Below are 16,384 nucleotides of genomic sequence, written 5' to 3'. Positions count from 1 at the left end.
AGGAAATGGGAGGGAGATGTTTCCAGTGGGAGGGGAACCACCCCTCTCTCCAAACCCATCCCCATCCTTCTGAGGCACCGCTGACTTACCTGTGTCACACACTATTTCCAGTGACCTGAGGAGCGTGTTTTACCAGCCTCTCTGAACCCTAAGAGTAGTACAGTTGCACTTCTCTGTTTGGAAACAGTGCATTTGGACCCAGCATCCTGTCCTCTGTGTGTGGCTGGACTTTGCAGATGTGACTCCTGGATACCGAGGGTGCCGGATGCCATCCTCTCAACTGAAGAGAGGCCAGGTCCCGACCAGGACTGCTGGCTTCACCCCGGCCGGAAGGGACCCCCGCCCTTCCCTTGTGTCTTCACTGAGCCAGGCTGCCTGGGGCTAGTCTGGCGCTGCTGAGTCTTGGGCCAGAGAGATCAGGGCCTCCTCCTGTCCACTTTTCCCTTTCTTTGAGGAGGCCAGAGGTCTAGCCTCTTCTACTCATGTTAGATGCCGCCCTCCCGGAATGTCGCTTCCCTCAGCACAGGGGGAGGCCTGGCCCCTGGGCCTGATTCCAGACACTCTGCTGCCTCCCCAGTGAGTTCTGGAGTTGGGGGTGAGGGGAGGCTGCAGAAACCCCTTCCCTCCTCTTGTATTGACTCTCCAGCAACTTGGCTCTGTGCTCCGAGCCCAGCCAGGCCTAGAGGGGCCTTCCAGGGGCCCCAGGCCCCAGGCACACTCCCTGTGTCTTGGGGAGACAGGGCCCAGCCTGTTACCTCCGGAAACTCTTCTCGCCTGATGGCCGGGAGCTGGGGCGGGAGCCGGGTAGCAGCCCATCTGTCTCTTGGCTGTCCTTCTCTTCCTCGTGAAGGGACTCCTCCCCCAGGAAGTCCCCGTCATCCCAGGAGCCCACCGTGCCATCTGTGGCCTGATACCGGACCTCCACACACAGGCTGGTCTGGAGGAGAGAGGGGTGCTGAGCGGCTGGGATGGCAGGAACAATCGTAATCCTGTGGATTCTGCTGCTCCATGATTTTACAAGGTCCTTCCACACCCTTAACTCACTGAAGGAGGGCGAGCTGGGGACAGTCCTCCCACTATGTTCCCATTTTGCAGATGAGCAAACAGAGGCTCAGAAAGACTGACAAGCACAGACTCAGTCTACAGAATGGGCTCTGGCTCCAGATCCTGTTGCACGTGGCTCTCTTCCCACCCCGGTGCCCAAGGTAGGGGGTGGGGGCCCCATCTGGACAGTTGAGCCGGGCTGGGGGTGGGCTCTCTGAGTCCACTGTGCACAGAATCAAGGGCATCCTCCAGTATCCCCAGGGCACAGGTCACCCCCTCGTCCTCAGAACAAGGGTTGCCTGCAGGGACAAGGGGTGGTCTGCCTGAAGTCAGTTGATGTCCCCTCACTCCTGATGATTGTTGGGATGTGATGACATGAACCCTTCAGCAGAGGAGTGCAGACCCTGGGCACCCTCCAAAGGCGTGGTCTCAGCAGTTCTTCCTGCCCGTCTGACACCTACCCTCCTACTCTGGAGAGGAGGTGCCATCTGGTCACCCTGGACTTTTCTCTAGGGGAGCGTGGAGCCCCAGACTTGGACCCATGCTGTGCACTTGAGAATCCTGATTAGGAGTCTTGCTCTGTATCCTTGGGCCACTGCCCTCCTCTCAGCTCTGGTTTCTCCCCAGTGCACAGGGAAGACTCATTCTAATCCCTTCCTCAACCCACGCGGGTGCTAGGACATCTTCTAGACATGCTTGTCCCCTCTCCAAGTCAGGGTTGGCTTGCTCCGGGGACCCCCACAGGCAGCCTTCACTCAGTGAGTGGGCCTCGGGATGCCAGCCTTCCATTTCCCCTGGGAAGGGAAAGATAAACACATTTTCTGAATCCTCACTGCGCTAGTCATCATGGTAAGATGCTTGATGTAAACTCATTTGATCTTCCCAACACTTCAACCTGCCCTACCTAACACATCAGAGAGGTTAAGTTACTTGCTCAAGTCACATAGCTAACAAGAGACGTAGCTGGGATGTGAGCCCAGCCTGGCTGACTTCAAGCCCCACATCCTTCCTACTGAGCAAATGTGGTCCATTTGGTGAGACCAAGCCTGTAATGGTGGGAAAATGGTGGCCTTGGAATCAGAGGTCCGGGGTCCTAGAGTTGATTTTGCTGTTGACCAGCTGTTTAACCTTGGCTAAATCCATTCTTCATCTAGGACTTCAGAGTTCCCGTCCATAGAATGGGTGGCAGAGGTAGGTGGTGGGTGAGTTGGATAATTTGTAAGTCCTTTCCTCAACGGAATTCCTACAGCTGATTCTAGAAGTACAAGGCCCGGTCTGTGCCATCTGTCTGTTCCTGCCCATTCCCCCAGTTCTCTCTCATGTTTCACCTCTCACAGTCCATCCTCTTCCTCTGGACGTCTATGTTCCTCTCCAAGTCCTCCACACCACCAGTGTCTGCAGCTTGTTTTTCTCCCTCTCTCCCTTTGCTTTGGTTGCTGAGACCCCACCCCCTTGATTTCAAGAGGTACCCCCACCCCTGCCTATGCCTATATGTGGAGAGAATGACCTCTTGGGGGCCAAACGGAGAAGCCCCTTGTTCTCAGCAGGGAAGTGTCTCGAGCCACCAAGGCACTGTGGGAATTTCTGCCCCACCCTTGGGGTCCCTGTGGCTGCAGTCCTGCTTTTGACGTTACTCTGCTGACCACTACGTAGGGTCATACGTGGGACCAGGGTTGGTGCAGCCCCATTTTACATCTGGATAAACTGAAGCCAGGAAATAATAGCTACTGATCTTATTGGGTTGGCCAAAAAGTTTGTAAGATGTTATGGAAAAACCTGAATGAACTTTTTGACCAACCTAATATTTACTGAGCACTTACTATATACTTAACTGTCCCAGGCCCCTTCTGTGCATTTCCATTTAATCCTCAGAAGAGTCCTGTGAAGTTGATACTATAATTTTGCTCACTTTGCAGATGATGTGTAACCGGCCCAAGTCACACAGTTACTGAGTGGCCTAGAGAAGATCCATATCCAGGAGCCGAGTTCCTCACCACTAGGCTCAGCTGCCCAGGGGTGGGCATGAATGAGCTCAAGGGGCAGATGCATCAGAGCAGAGCCTGAGGACTGGGCATCTCGACTGGTTTATTTCCTCCCTTTGTTTGGATGTGTGTTAAGTCCCTACAGGCTGTGCATCATTGGTGCATGTGTGTTTGTTGGAAGTCCAGGGATGGGTTGTGACACATAGAACAGAAAGAGGTCCCTGCCCTCATAGAATGGCTAGTCTTAGATGCCAAGGCAGGCGGGAAGGTCACGCCCTGTGGAGGCCAGCAGGGCTCAGGCTGGCTTTCAGATGACGAGGATACCTCTTTAGTGATCCCTGACCTGGGTCCAGATGGCAGGCTCCCTGATGGAGAAGGAAGGGAGTCCCCTAGTCACCATCACTTGTACTCTCACTGCAAAAAGGGCTTCAGTGTCTGCCACCCTCAAGGGCCCCCCCACGGCCCCCCACATCCTCTAGCAGTCTGACCTGAGTCCCCTCCTCCCACCGCACCTTTCTACCCACGAGGAGACCCAGCCTAGACCGTGCTATGTGCAGGCCGGGGCAGAGGTAAACAGGCCCCCAGGTGACCCAATAAGGGGCATTTCCAGGGACTCTCTGGGCACCCCCACCTTGATGATCGCATTGTTGTCATCCATCAGCGTGTCGGTCACCTCTACGTGGTTCTCCTCCACCACCTTCTGCAGCACCATGCGGAAGGTCCCGATCAGCCTGTGAATGGCAGAGGGGCACGGTATTCATGGTTTCACATTGAGGGGTCAGAGAGCAAGGCTGACATCCCAAGAGGCTGTGACTGGCTGTAAAAGAGACCGGTGGGCTGGAGAAGGAGAGGGCTGGCTTGGGCTCCAAGCTAGGGTTGGAGAAGGTGGCCCAGGAGCTGGGGCTGGCCAGAGCGGCATGTCCAGGAGGGTCTGTGACCCCCAACAACTGTGTGTATTTGTATGTATAAGAGCCATTTTCCTGGGAGAGCTTGAGGGCAGTGAGCACCCAGGGGGATAGTCACAGACTGGGACCGCGGTACCCTGGTGGGGCTTGTGTTCCTCAGGTTTGTGCTGTCTCGGGGTTCAGCTCAGCCCCCGCAGAGCGGCTTCCAGACGCCCAGTATAGAGGCTGTGGGGAAGGACTGGAGGCCCCACCCCCTTCCACCTCCCTAATCACGACCAAGCTCTCTGCTCCAGCACCACTGGCTCATTCATCCTCTGTTGAATCACTAGTGATGCCTCCACACACCTGCATTCTGCAAGCTCCTTGGGGCAAGGACCCATCTGTCTGTGGGCTCCCCATCCCCCTAGGTACCTAGAGAGGTGATGCAGGGCAATGATGTAAAGGACACAGTTCTGGACTCAGAGGGGATCAGAAGCCCAGCTTGGACACTTACTAGAGAGTTATCTGCTAGCTGGGCATCAACCTTGGGCTCACTCAGTCTCAGATTTCTCCTAAGATAAGCTAATACCTCTACTTTACTGCTTAGAGGACCAACAAAAATGCTCTGTACCAAGTTCTTATCAGCACACCTAGTGCAAAGTCAGCACTCCAGGAAGCTGTCTGGTCATTGTCAAGGGGGTGACATTAGCCTGTGAGCCTTTCCAAGGAAGTGGCTGTTTCCTATTTCAGCCTCTAGTTGATATTTCTGGCTCACAGGAAATCTCAAAATCTACTAGCTAGAATTAATGAACGACAGTGGGGGCCCCATCAATGCTGACTGAGCCGAGTTGTCCCACACTTCGCCCCACAATTTGAAGATTATTGCTCTGGGAGAAGAGGGTACTCAGAGAGATGTTCTCACATGGCGATTCCACATGGGGTAGATGAAAACATACACGCTACTTTTGACTGAAGGGACAAAAGCTCAGGGTGGGGGGGCAGGCATCCACAGGGTGTGAGACAGGAGGGGCTCTTGAGGTCCTCCGGTGCTGCCCTTGGCTTATAGGGGAGGAAAGTGAGGCTGAGAAAGCAGGAAGGGATGCAGTTAATTTAATGGCCATTCTGGGTTAGATGAGGTATCAGGTGGAATCTGACTTTAATGTGTTTGATGTTTGTACCCTCCTGATGGGCTCTGGAGGGCAGACATTGTTTAAAAAAGCCTCCTGTCTATGTGAGAGGAGGAAGTGGCAGGAGCAGTCAGAACGCATGCTTCCCTCTGAAGTTCAGAGCTCCATCTGCCAGCTCACCCCACCCCCCCTCAGGGTGAAACTGTTCACACTATTCCTCTACTCTAGAGCCCACTGAGGCTTCTAGGCTCTTCTCAGACCAGCCCCTTGGCAGCTGCCTCCCCCCATGGCATCCTGGCCTCAGTTTGGGCAATGCAGACTGAAGTGCCAGGCCGGGTTCAGGAGACCAGGCGCCGCTGCCCCTGAGTCTCAACTTTAGGTGGGCTCTTAGCTTCTGTCCTGTGTAGCCCTTCTAAGAGTAGACTCTAGGCATGAAGATATATACTGGGCTTCTGCAGCCTCATCTCTTCAGGGTCTAAAACAGTGGGGTTGCAAAGAGTCAGACACGACTGAGTGACTGAAGTGACTGAAACTTTAGCATGAACAGAATCATCAGGAGGGCTTGTTAAAATTCAGACAACTGGGACCCACCCACCCATGGTTTTGCTGGCCATTGCTTAACAACTGGCTGGGGAGGGGAAGGGCAGTCCTGACTTGCAGCTTTTGCCCATTTCCATGGTGTAAATACCCCCACCAAGGTCAGTTTCAATCTTCCCATGTGAAGTTCACTGAACACAGAGTCGGGAGAGATGTGTACCATTAGCCCTTGGGAGTGGGCCCCACGCCAGGGGCTCTGACTTAGCAGAATGCCTATTTCTGACCTGTGTCCAGGTGATGCTGATGATGGAGGTTGGGGAGCGTACTTTGAGAATCCCTGTTCTATCATTGCCAACTGGAACTTCAGGCCCTTTTGGCCCTACTAGGGCCAGTTGCGGAGAAGGCAATGGTACCCCACTCCAGTACTCTTGCCTGGAAAATCCCATGGATGGAGGAGCCTGGTAGGCTGCAGTCCCTGGGGTCACTAAGAGTTGGACACGACTGAGCGACTTCACTGTCACTTTTCACTTTCATGCATTGGAGAAGGATATGGCAACCCGCTCCAGTGTTCTTGCCTGGAGAATCCCAGGGACAGTGGAGCCTGATGGGGTCTATGGGGTCACACAGAGTCAGACACAACTGAAGCGACGCAGCAGCAGCAGCAGCAGCAGCAGCAGCAGCAGCAGCAGCAGCAGGGCCAGTTGAGCACCTGCTGAATGCTGAGTGTGGAGGCACAACTTTTGCCTAGAAGCCCAGAGAGCCATAGCGCTGCTGCAGTGTGACAAGACACCCCCAGGGGGCAGGATGGGGCTACTGCCCCACCAGTGCTCAGAAAATGTTCTGGCCTTCCAGCTTAACCAAGGTTTTGCAGGTCAGTCTTGCAAGGGACATAAGAGGAGAGTTTGTCCTGCAATAGCATTCTTTGAAATGGACAGTTGATGTGATCTTAGTCTTATGTAAAGAATAAAGAAAAACATTTTTATAAAACTTTCCTCCTTTTGCATGTCTGGAACATACTGTTTAAGCAAAACCAGGGTGCTTGCTATGAAAACACAATTTCAAAACTCATGCCCTTATGTTGCTTCTAGCAGAACACTGCCCTCAACCCCTTCCATAGACGTTCTCTGGGGAAGGAGCTGGTGTAGGAAAGAAGCCTTCAATCTGGTCTGTCTGGTGACCCCAGAGACCACATCCATCCCTGACCCCTGCTGCCCTCTGTCTGGACTGGCTGGAAGCTCAGCAGGGTCTGCCTATTGCTTCTCCTCCTCTGGGTAGGTCCGCATGGAGGAGTTGCCTGGGAGGGGGCCCAGGTGGGCTCCCATGTCCCTGGAGAGCTGGGACTGTTCCCTGGAAGGTGCAGGCATGAGGCCATCCATTCTTTGGGAAGGAGTGCCAACCCCAGGTCAGGAGGTCTGGGTTGAAGACTAGGTTCTGCCTTGACTCTGCTGTGTAACCCTGGGCAAGGACAGTCTCTGGGCCTCAGTTATCCCTGAGCTGTTGGTGAAGGAGCTGGAATCATCCATCTTTGGACAGCTTCCCTTATGCAGCTCATCTGGGTTACCCGCCACAAAAAGAGTACCCCTCCCACCCACACTACCGACAGGGCCCACAGTTGAGCAGGCTGAGTGGAGGCAGGATCCCCGGTACTTAGCCAGCAGGGAGGGGCCCTTCACACAGTCAGGCCCGCAGACTGACCACAATAGAGCTGCAACCAGGCTCCAGGACCTGTCAATAATTCATTGCTTTCCCCTGGGAGCTGGTGTCAAGTGCCTGAGGGCTGGCCGGGCCTCCACTGCTCTCCTGGCTCCTGAATTATTCAGGAGTCCCAGGAGACTGGTGCCTGGGTCAGGCCAACCCCCTCTCACAGGGCCCTGGACAGGCAGAGGGGGTCGTACAATATCTCCTGGATCCGACACTCACTGAGTCCTCATAGGGAAGCCCAAGGCTCTCAAAACAGGACCTCATTCAAGGTGGACGAAGCAGACCCAGGATCTCCTGGCCCCTGACAAGGACACTTTCTTTCTTCAATCCATGTCTTCTCTTTTCCACAGCCCCCACAACCCCTGGGTGAGGGGCCAGCTCCGTGGTTTCCACCATCACTGCTCACATAGCCTGGTTTCTGGGAATCTGAGGATCAGGAGAGGAGGGGGAAGACCAGCATCCTAGCACCCCCTCCACTGCTGTCTATCCCTGTGGCCTCGGTCTCCTCTCTGAGGCTCAGTTTCCCCATCTGCACAGTGAGGGTTGCTCCGACTGAGCTCTAAAGCTCCCCGGTGCTCTGCCATCTACTGGGGTCCTGCTGGGGGGCCCAGAGCCTGTACTGGTCCTCAGCTTCTGCTTCCTCCCCCACATCCACCCTATTGTGTGTGTTCCTGTTTCTCTTGTCCTCTTGTCCTGTTTCTCTTGTCCTCACAAAGAAGATCCTGGTTTACTTTGGGGGCCCCGGTAGGGTGTCTTATGAACTTTCTTGCGGGTGTCAGAGGCAGCTGCCTGAATGGTGGGATGCCCTGAGCCAGCCATCCTGGAATGCCCATTCCAAGTACTCAGCTGAGATCTCTCGGGCCTGAGATAAAAACCACAGAATCCTTGGATCCATGTGGTTCCGCCCTTCCTGACTCAGAAACCCCTCTACAGCATCATGGTCCACTCTCTGCTAGCTCTCTTCCCAAGACAGCTCATTGGTTGGAGAGCTCTCAGATCTCCTGGCAGTCGGCTGTCATCTGGCAATGCAGCCTGGTCCTCGTCCTGCTTCTAGGCACACGTCTTTCCTCTTTCATGTGGCAGGAATCCTTCCTGGGGGGCAGGCATGTCTTAACCCCTCATCTTAGCACCTCCAATGACTAGCACAGTGTCTGGCTGGTACAGAGTGTTTCTCAGTGAATGTTTGATGAGTGACTGAAAGGATGGACAAAGGATGGATGGATGAACGTGTCTTTTGCAATTTTCTCCTCCAGGCTCTCAGCCTCTTGTCAGGAGGCAGGATTTAAAGTCCTTTCCCCGGGGCACAAGGCAGTGCCTATTCATGTTCTCTGCAATCAGCATGAGGAATAGTGGAACCCTCGCCCCTCATCTCTCCTGCTCTGATGGCTTTACCGCTATTAATATGACCTGAGGATTAGGTCAGCTTTTCTTTCATTTGCAGTCTTCTCTCACTGTTGAGTCATAGTGAGCTCTCAGTGAGTAATCCTCCCTCGCATTTTTTGACATGTTTTGTGGTTCAATCATGACTCTCTCTAGCTTGTATAAGAGGATTTGGCTTTTGAATCCAAGACAGGAACTGCTGCTGCTAAGTCACTTCAGTCGTGACCGACTCTGTGCGACCCCATAGATGGCAGCCCACCAGGCTTCCCCGTCCCTGGGATTCTCCAGGCAAGAATACTGGAGTGGGTTGCCATTTCCTTCTCCAATGCAGGAAAGTGAAAAGTGAAAGTGAAGTCGCTCAGTCGTGTCTGACTCTTAGCGACCCTGTGGACTGCAGCTCACCAGGCTCCTCCCTCCATGGGATTTTCCAGGCAGGAGTACTGGAGTGGGGTGCCATTGCCTTCTCCACAAGAGTGCTAACATGTACTAAATTTAGCCAATGCAGGAGACATGAGATGTGGGTTCGATCCCTGGGTCAGGAAGATCCCCTGGAGGAGAGCATGGCAACTCATTCCAATATTTCAGTATTCTTAAGCTTCCCAGGTGGTGGTAGTGGTAAAGAACCTTCCATGCTCAGCACTTAGTCTGTGCCTGACACACAGTAGGCACTTCGTAAATATAGGGATTGGATGAATGAATGAACATCTATCTCACTTGATTCTCACAGCTTCCCTTTGAAGTAAGTACTTAGCCTCTTTACATAAGCATACATTGAACTCAGAGAGGTTATACAACCAGCCCAGGGTCACACAGCAGGTACTGAGCTGGGATCTGAGAGCAGACTTGCCTGACTACTAAACCATTGAACCAAACTGTCGTTGAGCCTCTAGTTCTCTGCAGGTGTGACAAGTTCACTCTCAGGGCTCCAGGTAGATGGTCTGTTGGAGGATATCATTACCTTCTCAGGCAGGTAACTGTTGCCCAGCATGGTGGAAGGAGGAAGACTTGAGAAAGGGGATGGGAAGCTATGAGAGGGCTGGGGGGCTCTGAGGACAACATGAAGGAGCAGAGAGGGGGGTCTTTGAAGGTTAATCCAGGCCAGGATGCGGGTCCTCCTTTAAGCTCAAAGGAGAGGGCAGTGCAAGGAGCAGGGAAGGCCCCTCTTCCCTGACCCACCCCCCAGTGCCCTGCCTCCCTCACCCTGCCCCACGCTTACTTGTTGCTGAAGACTTTGCTGTAGTTGAAGATCTGAATCTCAAGCATCTCATTGCTGTCAATGCTGCTGGCCACCGGCCACCGGAAGGTCTGAGGAGAGAGGGGCAGCTGTGGCCTTGCGTGGAAATGACAGGGAGGTGTGAGGGGAGTGGGAGCGGGGACCTGGAATCTCATTTAATTCCAACACCACCTTGCAGCGTGGGTACTGCCCAGTCCTTTGGCAAAGATGGTGCTCGTAAAGTCCAACAATCTTCCCAAGGTCCTGTGGTCGGTGAGAGAACCTAGAGCCAACCAGGGCTTCTGGCTCAGCCCGGAGCTCCTTCCATTGTCTCCTAGCTGCCTCCCAGCTCCTGGGTGCACTTGTGCATGGGTGAGGCAACCAGGGTGGGCTGTGAGTTTGGGTTCTGCTGTGTGCCAAGGGAAGTTGTAAGTCTTTGGCTGTCTCCTGTCAAGATGGTTCTGATCCTGCCTTGAGTGGGAGGTCCCAGCCTTCCCCATTCAGGTCACACCCCCTCTCCCCCAGCAATGTTAACTTCAGGGACAGATTTTAGCACGTTGGTGTGATTAGGGTCAGGGCCACAAAGAGGGGACAGCTGGTCTCATTCATCATTTCTAAATTTGCCCTCACCGCTTGTCTTGATTTAATTATTGAATCACAATGATGAACAGGAAGTTCAGTGGGATTTTTTTCCCTGATGCCCTAGAAATGGCAAGGAGAGCCCAAAACAGAGGCCAAAAGTTACAAAGTACTCCACTCACTAAAGAGAGCTACTAACAGGCAGAGCCGGGTGCCTCCCTAGGGCTGCCGCAAAGGTGGGCTACCCCAGCTATCACGCCAGTCTTCCTCTTCTTGGCACGTGAAAGAAGATGGGGGAAGGGGAAGCTGGAGTGTCTCATCCCAGGCACGGTGTTTTGTGGCATTTCCTTGGGAGAACAACTCAGAGAGGGAGGTAGCACAGGAAGGGAAGCCTGGCATGTGAGCTCCAGTGACCTCTGCCCCTGGCAGTGGACTGGCTGGCCTGTCCCCTCAGCCTCTCAGGGGACCCATGCAGCACCCGTGGGCAAGGACAGTGGCCATACAGGAGCCTGATATGCCACTGTGTTGACTATGTGGCTTATGCTCTGTGGGTCAAGTGGGTGCTGCAAAGAGAAGTCAGGGTCAAGTTGGCCCGTGGACCATCCACCCATGGCGGCCTGCTTCGGGGAGGGGTCCTCAACTCCCACGAGGCCGGGGCAGGAGCTGGGGGTGGGGTGGAGCCAGGTGCCCCAGGTTAGAAATCCATCCCTAGCACCTGTCCACCCGGTGTCCTGTAAGACAGCAGGCCTACCATGTGCCCAGAGGCTTCCAGAGCTGATTGGAGCTCACTAGAGAAGCTGCCAGACTTTCCCGGTGGCTCAACAGAAAAGAGTCCACCTGCAATCCAGGAGACACTGGAGGTGCTGGCTCGATCCCTGGGTCGGGTGGATCCCCTGGAGGAGGGCGTGACAGCCCACTCCAGGATTTTGCCTGGAGAATCCCATGGACAGAGGAGCCTGGCGGGCCGCAGTCCATGGGGTTGCACAGTCAGACACGACTGAAGCGACTGAGCACACGGCACGCAGAGAAGTTGGCACACCACCAGGAGGGGCCACATTCACAGCAGAGACCAAAAGTCAGATCAGGTCACACTCCCCATCCCTGGCTGGAGTGGGAGGAGGAGGAAGCGGAGGCCAGAGCAGGCGTTCCTGGCCCACTCTGCGTCTTGAGCTGTAAGCCTGAGAGGAAGAAGACCAGACGAAAACAGGGAGCCAGGGTGAAGCAGTAAACGCTTCTGGACTGGATTTGAATAAAAAAATGACCAGAAAGCTCTGAGGTCTGCTCAAGGTGTCACTGAAGGATGGTATCAAGGGGGATTTGACAAGAGCGGGTGGAAAGCAGTGACTTAAGTTTCACTTTTAAAGCCCACGAAATTCAGAATGCACAAAAGGCTAGTAAGAAAGAATAACAATAGTAATAATGATTTGTAGAGAACTTTTCATTATGTGGGTCTGAATGCTTTACATGCAGTAATTCATGAGTAATCACAACCACCCAAGAGGCTGATCATGTCTTCTCCATTCTACAGCCAGAGGAAAGAGGTCTCAGAGAAGTAACAGGACGCTATTGTTAGTGGCCCAACAAGTGCTGGGGGAGGCTCCTGAGGGCCCACCCTGTAAGCTTACTGCTTCAGAGCTGCTCTTCATTCTCCACTGGGGATTCAGGGGCTGGTGGGGGGGACCGGACCAGCCTGGCAGGTCACCGCCCAGTATGGGCAGGGCCTATCACAGCTTTCATGTCCCCTCTCTCCAGGGCTGGCCAAGGCCCAGGGAGACCCCCGACACCCCCATGCTCAGTTGGAGCAGGCAGATGAGGGAGGAAGAAGCAGAAAAGGGAAGGGATGGGGGGTGGGCTGGGAGAGGGCTCTGAGAGGGCTGTGGGGAGGACTTTGGAGGTCTTGGACACAGAAGGAAGAGGAGTGGGGAGGGGAGGCTGAGAGGCAACCTGGCTGCCAGCAGGCCCATTAAGCTGCTTTGCTCCTGCATCTGGAGGCTTCCAACTCAGTCAAGGGTATGGTTTTCTCAATGAAGTTGTTGCTATTGGGCTGCAGATAAATAACCCAGCATGGCAAAGGCCTAATCATTAGCCACGGTGCAGGGAGGAGAGGGCCTGGGGGGAGAGAGGCACCGAGGTTTTGGTTTTCTTAGAACCAAGGGGAATGGGTGCTTGAGCCACCTGAGGGTCTGTGCGTTGGATTTTGGCACCTGAAGGAGGGAAGGGGTGGGAGAAAAAGGAACTGTGAAAGGGAGTGCTGAAGAGTGACGTGGTGAATACAAAGAGACAGGAATGGCTACCAGCTCCAGGATTTTTGCCTGGAGAATCCCATGAACAGAGGAACCTCGAGGGCTGCAGTCCATTGGGTCCAAAGAGTTGGACTCGACTGAGCAACTAAGCATACACACACACACACACACACACACACACACACACACACACACACAGAGGAACTGGGAAACAGGAAGTCATTTTAAAAAAGGGGGCCAGAGGGGGATACAGCTTGTGGCTTCCACTTGCCCATTCCAGGCACTGGCTTGCCTTGTGGTCAGGGTGCAGTTTACTGGGTTGAAAAGCAGGCCACCGTCATGGACCCATTTGCCTAGCAAAGAGGAGGGGAGTCAGTGAGGGTCGGAGAGGTGCCTTGGGGAGCCCTGACGGGAGATGAGACTCCAGAGGAGGCCCACCTGGATGCCCTTTCAGGAATTCTTCAGCTGAGGGAGCATATTTAGCCTTTCCAAGAAGGAGTCTCCACTGAGCCCAGACAACCCGCAGAAGCCTGAGGAACGTGAAAGTGTGGACGACTCGCGTCACGGAGCGTTGGGGTGGTTTGTTATGCAGCCCTCGCTGACTGTGACAGTCCCCCGTGCTATCTGTGCCTCTCTCTAGGAGGCAGCTTCACGTCGGGGAGGTCTGTCATCAGTGGCAGAGCTGGCTCCCTACCTGGGCCTTGTCCTCCACATGCCAGCCCCCTCCCCCCCCCCACAGTCCCCAGAATTCCTGGGATAGTGTGACTGTCCCGCTCAGAAGTTCAGGGCCTGAGCAGAGGCCGCAGGGCTCCCTGGGGGGTCTCTCTGCACTCAGCCTGCCACATGGAGGGCGCTAAACAAATAGGCCTCACACAGCTGCCTTGACTGCAGGCTGTCCTTGCTGGTCTGGGTACGGCCGAGCTAGTTCCCTTCTCCACATCTCCTCCTCTTCCCCTGGAGAGTGAGGGTGACATCCCAGGACTGCTTCTGGGGGTCCCCGTGAAGCTGGTGAGGCATTGGCACAGAACCCTAATCAACGTGGCGCCTCATCATAGTGACTTACTGTGCCCGGATAAGGCCTGGCACTGCAGGGGCTGCAGGGGCCTGCTGGGGACAGAGCCTCTCTCCAGCCTGAGGAAGCACCAACATGCTTCTCTTCCTGCAGCCACAGCCATGGAGGGTTGTACCTTCTAACTGTGGAGATGCCTTGAAATCAGTGGCCTAGAGACTCAGCCAAGGGAGCCCATGTATCATCTAAGGTCCCGCCTCACGTCAGCCTCCAAACTCTCCAGGCAGTCGCTGAGCCAAACACTGCCACTCCAGTCGCCATGAGCCAGCAAGCCCCACGCAGGGGCAAAGTTTGCTGAGTACCTTCTATGTTTGCTAAACACCGCCTCTGTGCTGGGCTCTGTATGGGGAAGCAGGGGTGTCTCTTGGGAGCTCCTGAGTAGTTCTGAAGATAGACACAGACCTGAAATTGCAGCCTATGATGGGAACATTGACAGAAGTAAGGTGGCAAGCATTAGGGATGGGTGGGGAAGAGGAAAGAGCGCTAGTGGTGAAGAACCTGCCTGACAATGCAGGAGACAAATGAGATGTAGGTTTGACCCCTGGGTCGGGAAGATACCCCAGAGGAAGGCATGGCAACCCACTCCAGTATTCTTGCCTGGAAAATTCCATGGACCGAGGAGCCTGGTAGGCCACAGTCCATAGGGTCACAAAGAGTTGGACGCGACTAAAGTGACTTAGCACGCATGAACGCACGAGGAAAGAGGACCTCTGTTTGGAGTGTGGAACTGTGACCCAGTTCACCTGCTCTAGGCTTGGCCGTGACCTGGCAGGTGACGGCCAGGGCAGCGGAGTTCTGCATTCTATCAGCCCCAGCGATCTAGGACTCCACGGAAAGGTTTCCCTGATGTGGGCTGGAGAATGACCTGGGTTATCCTGGGCTTCATCAAGTAAGTTTGAAACCATCTTAAATCAGCAAGGTAGTGTCCTTAAAGGGACGGTCCTCTAGTTTTAGGGGGAGGATATTAAGATGTGTTGCAAAGCTGTAGGGTGCAATGGAAAGAGACCTCTTTAACTTGGGAAGTTAAAGACCCAAGTCTCAAGTTGGGTTCATTCTTTTGTTCATTCTTTAACTCAACAACATTTCCCTGAGCCCTGTGCCAGGTCAGTAATGGAACAGACAGGTGTGTTCCTGACCCATGTTGCTCACAGCCCATGTCTTCCAGGTACAAGCAAAGTGGGAAGATGAGATCTGACCCTCCACCCCACCAGGCTGATGACCTCTCCTTCTCTGGGCTCAGAAGGCTCACACTGTATCTTTTTGGTTCTAGGTCCATCTCCCCATTGGACTGAGCCCTTTGAGGGCAGGGCTGAGCCTTGTCCACTTTGTAAGTGGCAGTCGACTCTGGAATTAGACTTCAGTTCAAATCCTCATGTGCTACTCATTGCCTGGGGAAATACCCACTCAGTGCATTGCAGTGAGATATAAGGCTCAGGTGAGCTCTCAGCCTGGCTTAGTACATCACAGTGGCTCTTATTCATACAAGTACTATTGTTATTCTGGCCTCTCTTAGGGAGTCTGGTCCTCAGAGAGCATGGTTAAGGCCAAAACAAGATGGCTAGAAATAGGCTAGGGGTGGCCATTCCCCTTCCCCTCCCACCCTCCTCCCCGGGGTCTCCGCTGGCTGCTGGCCTGACAAAAAGGCTGTCTCTCTAACTTGGAAAGTTAAAGACCCAAGTCTCAAGTTGGGTTCATTCTTTTGTTCATTCTTTGACTCAGCAACATCTCCCTGAGCCCTGTGCCAGGCCAGTAATGGACCAGACAGGTGTAGATAATCCCATCACTAGTGTAATGATGGTGTAGATAATCCCTCTCTCTCTAGCTTCTCCATGGTTGTAGGTTAAATGTAGGATCTCAGGTTCCAGCCTTTGGGAAAGGAGACACCAAGTCCAGGCTCTGTTTCCACCATTGTTGTACAGGGCATTGTCTTTCTGTCAGCCCCCAGTCTCCCAACTCAGGCTTGTCAGACCCACCTGCTGCAGGCCCTCTCATTCTTTTCTGAGTAGAGGAGGGAGGGACATCTGTTTTCACGTCTTTCATTTCATTTTTCAGCCATGCCACATTTATGTAAGGCAGAGAGCAAGGAGTCTGTTCCTATTTTTCTGAAGGGGAATCTGAGGCTTGGAGAGGTTGAGTGGCCAGCCCAAGATCTCAGCGTTAATCAAGTCCAGTGCTCATGACTCCCAGGCCAATGTGTTTATACCCCACCGAGCTGGTTCCCAAAGGCCCTGGGCACAATCAGAGAGAGAAAAAGGAGTTCCTGGGAAGCCAAGAGGCCTTTGGAGGTTTTGCAAGGGGCAGCTGAGGTTTCCTTTCTCAAGCTTTTTCTGGAACCACTGACAGGCCGGTTCTTTTAGGAATCAGCCAGGAGACTCTAGGACTTGTCCACTCCAGGATGGGGAGACAGGTCCAAGTGTGGGTACAGTCTAGGCTATTTGGAGGGATCTCTGGGCTCTGCCTGAGCAGGAGGTGGGAGGATAGCCTCCCCTGCTCTGTGTGTGCTCTACTGACCAGTGGCAGCTTGGCTGTGAACTGCTTCTTAGAAGGAGAAACGGAGGCAGGGCTGTGGAGAGACTTCAGCAAGGCCTTGCAGGGGCGTTGGGGGGCGGGCCAAGCAGCTTTCTA

The 16,384-nt window shown here is 54.1% G+C and overlaps 1 protein-coding gene across 1 annotated transcript in view; it reads right to left on the bottom strand.

Moving 5' to 3' along the window:
• Positions 1-16,384, bottom strand: part of OTOF (otoferlin) — a 90,299-nt gene that overhangs the window by 51,443 nt on the left and 22,472 nt on the right. Inside the window, exons 3-5 of the mRNA XM_018055534.1 lie at positions 9,872-9,960; positions 3,658-3,757; positions 756-937 (exon numbers count right to left, since the gene is read on the bottom strand). Coding sequence (XP_017911023.1) covers positions 756-937; positions 3,658-3,757; positions 9,872-9,960 — 371 coding nt within the window. The remainder of the gene's footprint in view (positions 1-755; positions 938-3,657; positions 3,758-9,871; positions 9,961-16,384) is intronic.

This window comes from Capra hircus, chromosome 11 (assembly GCF_001704415.2).
Source record: "Capra hircus breed San Clemente chromosome 11, ASM170441v1, whole genome shotgun sequence".
NCBI lineage: Eukaryota > Metazoa > Chordata > Mammalia > Artiodactyla > Bovidae > Capra > Capra hircus.
This window is presented reverse-complemented; position numbering and strand designations above follow the sequence as displayed.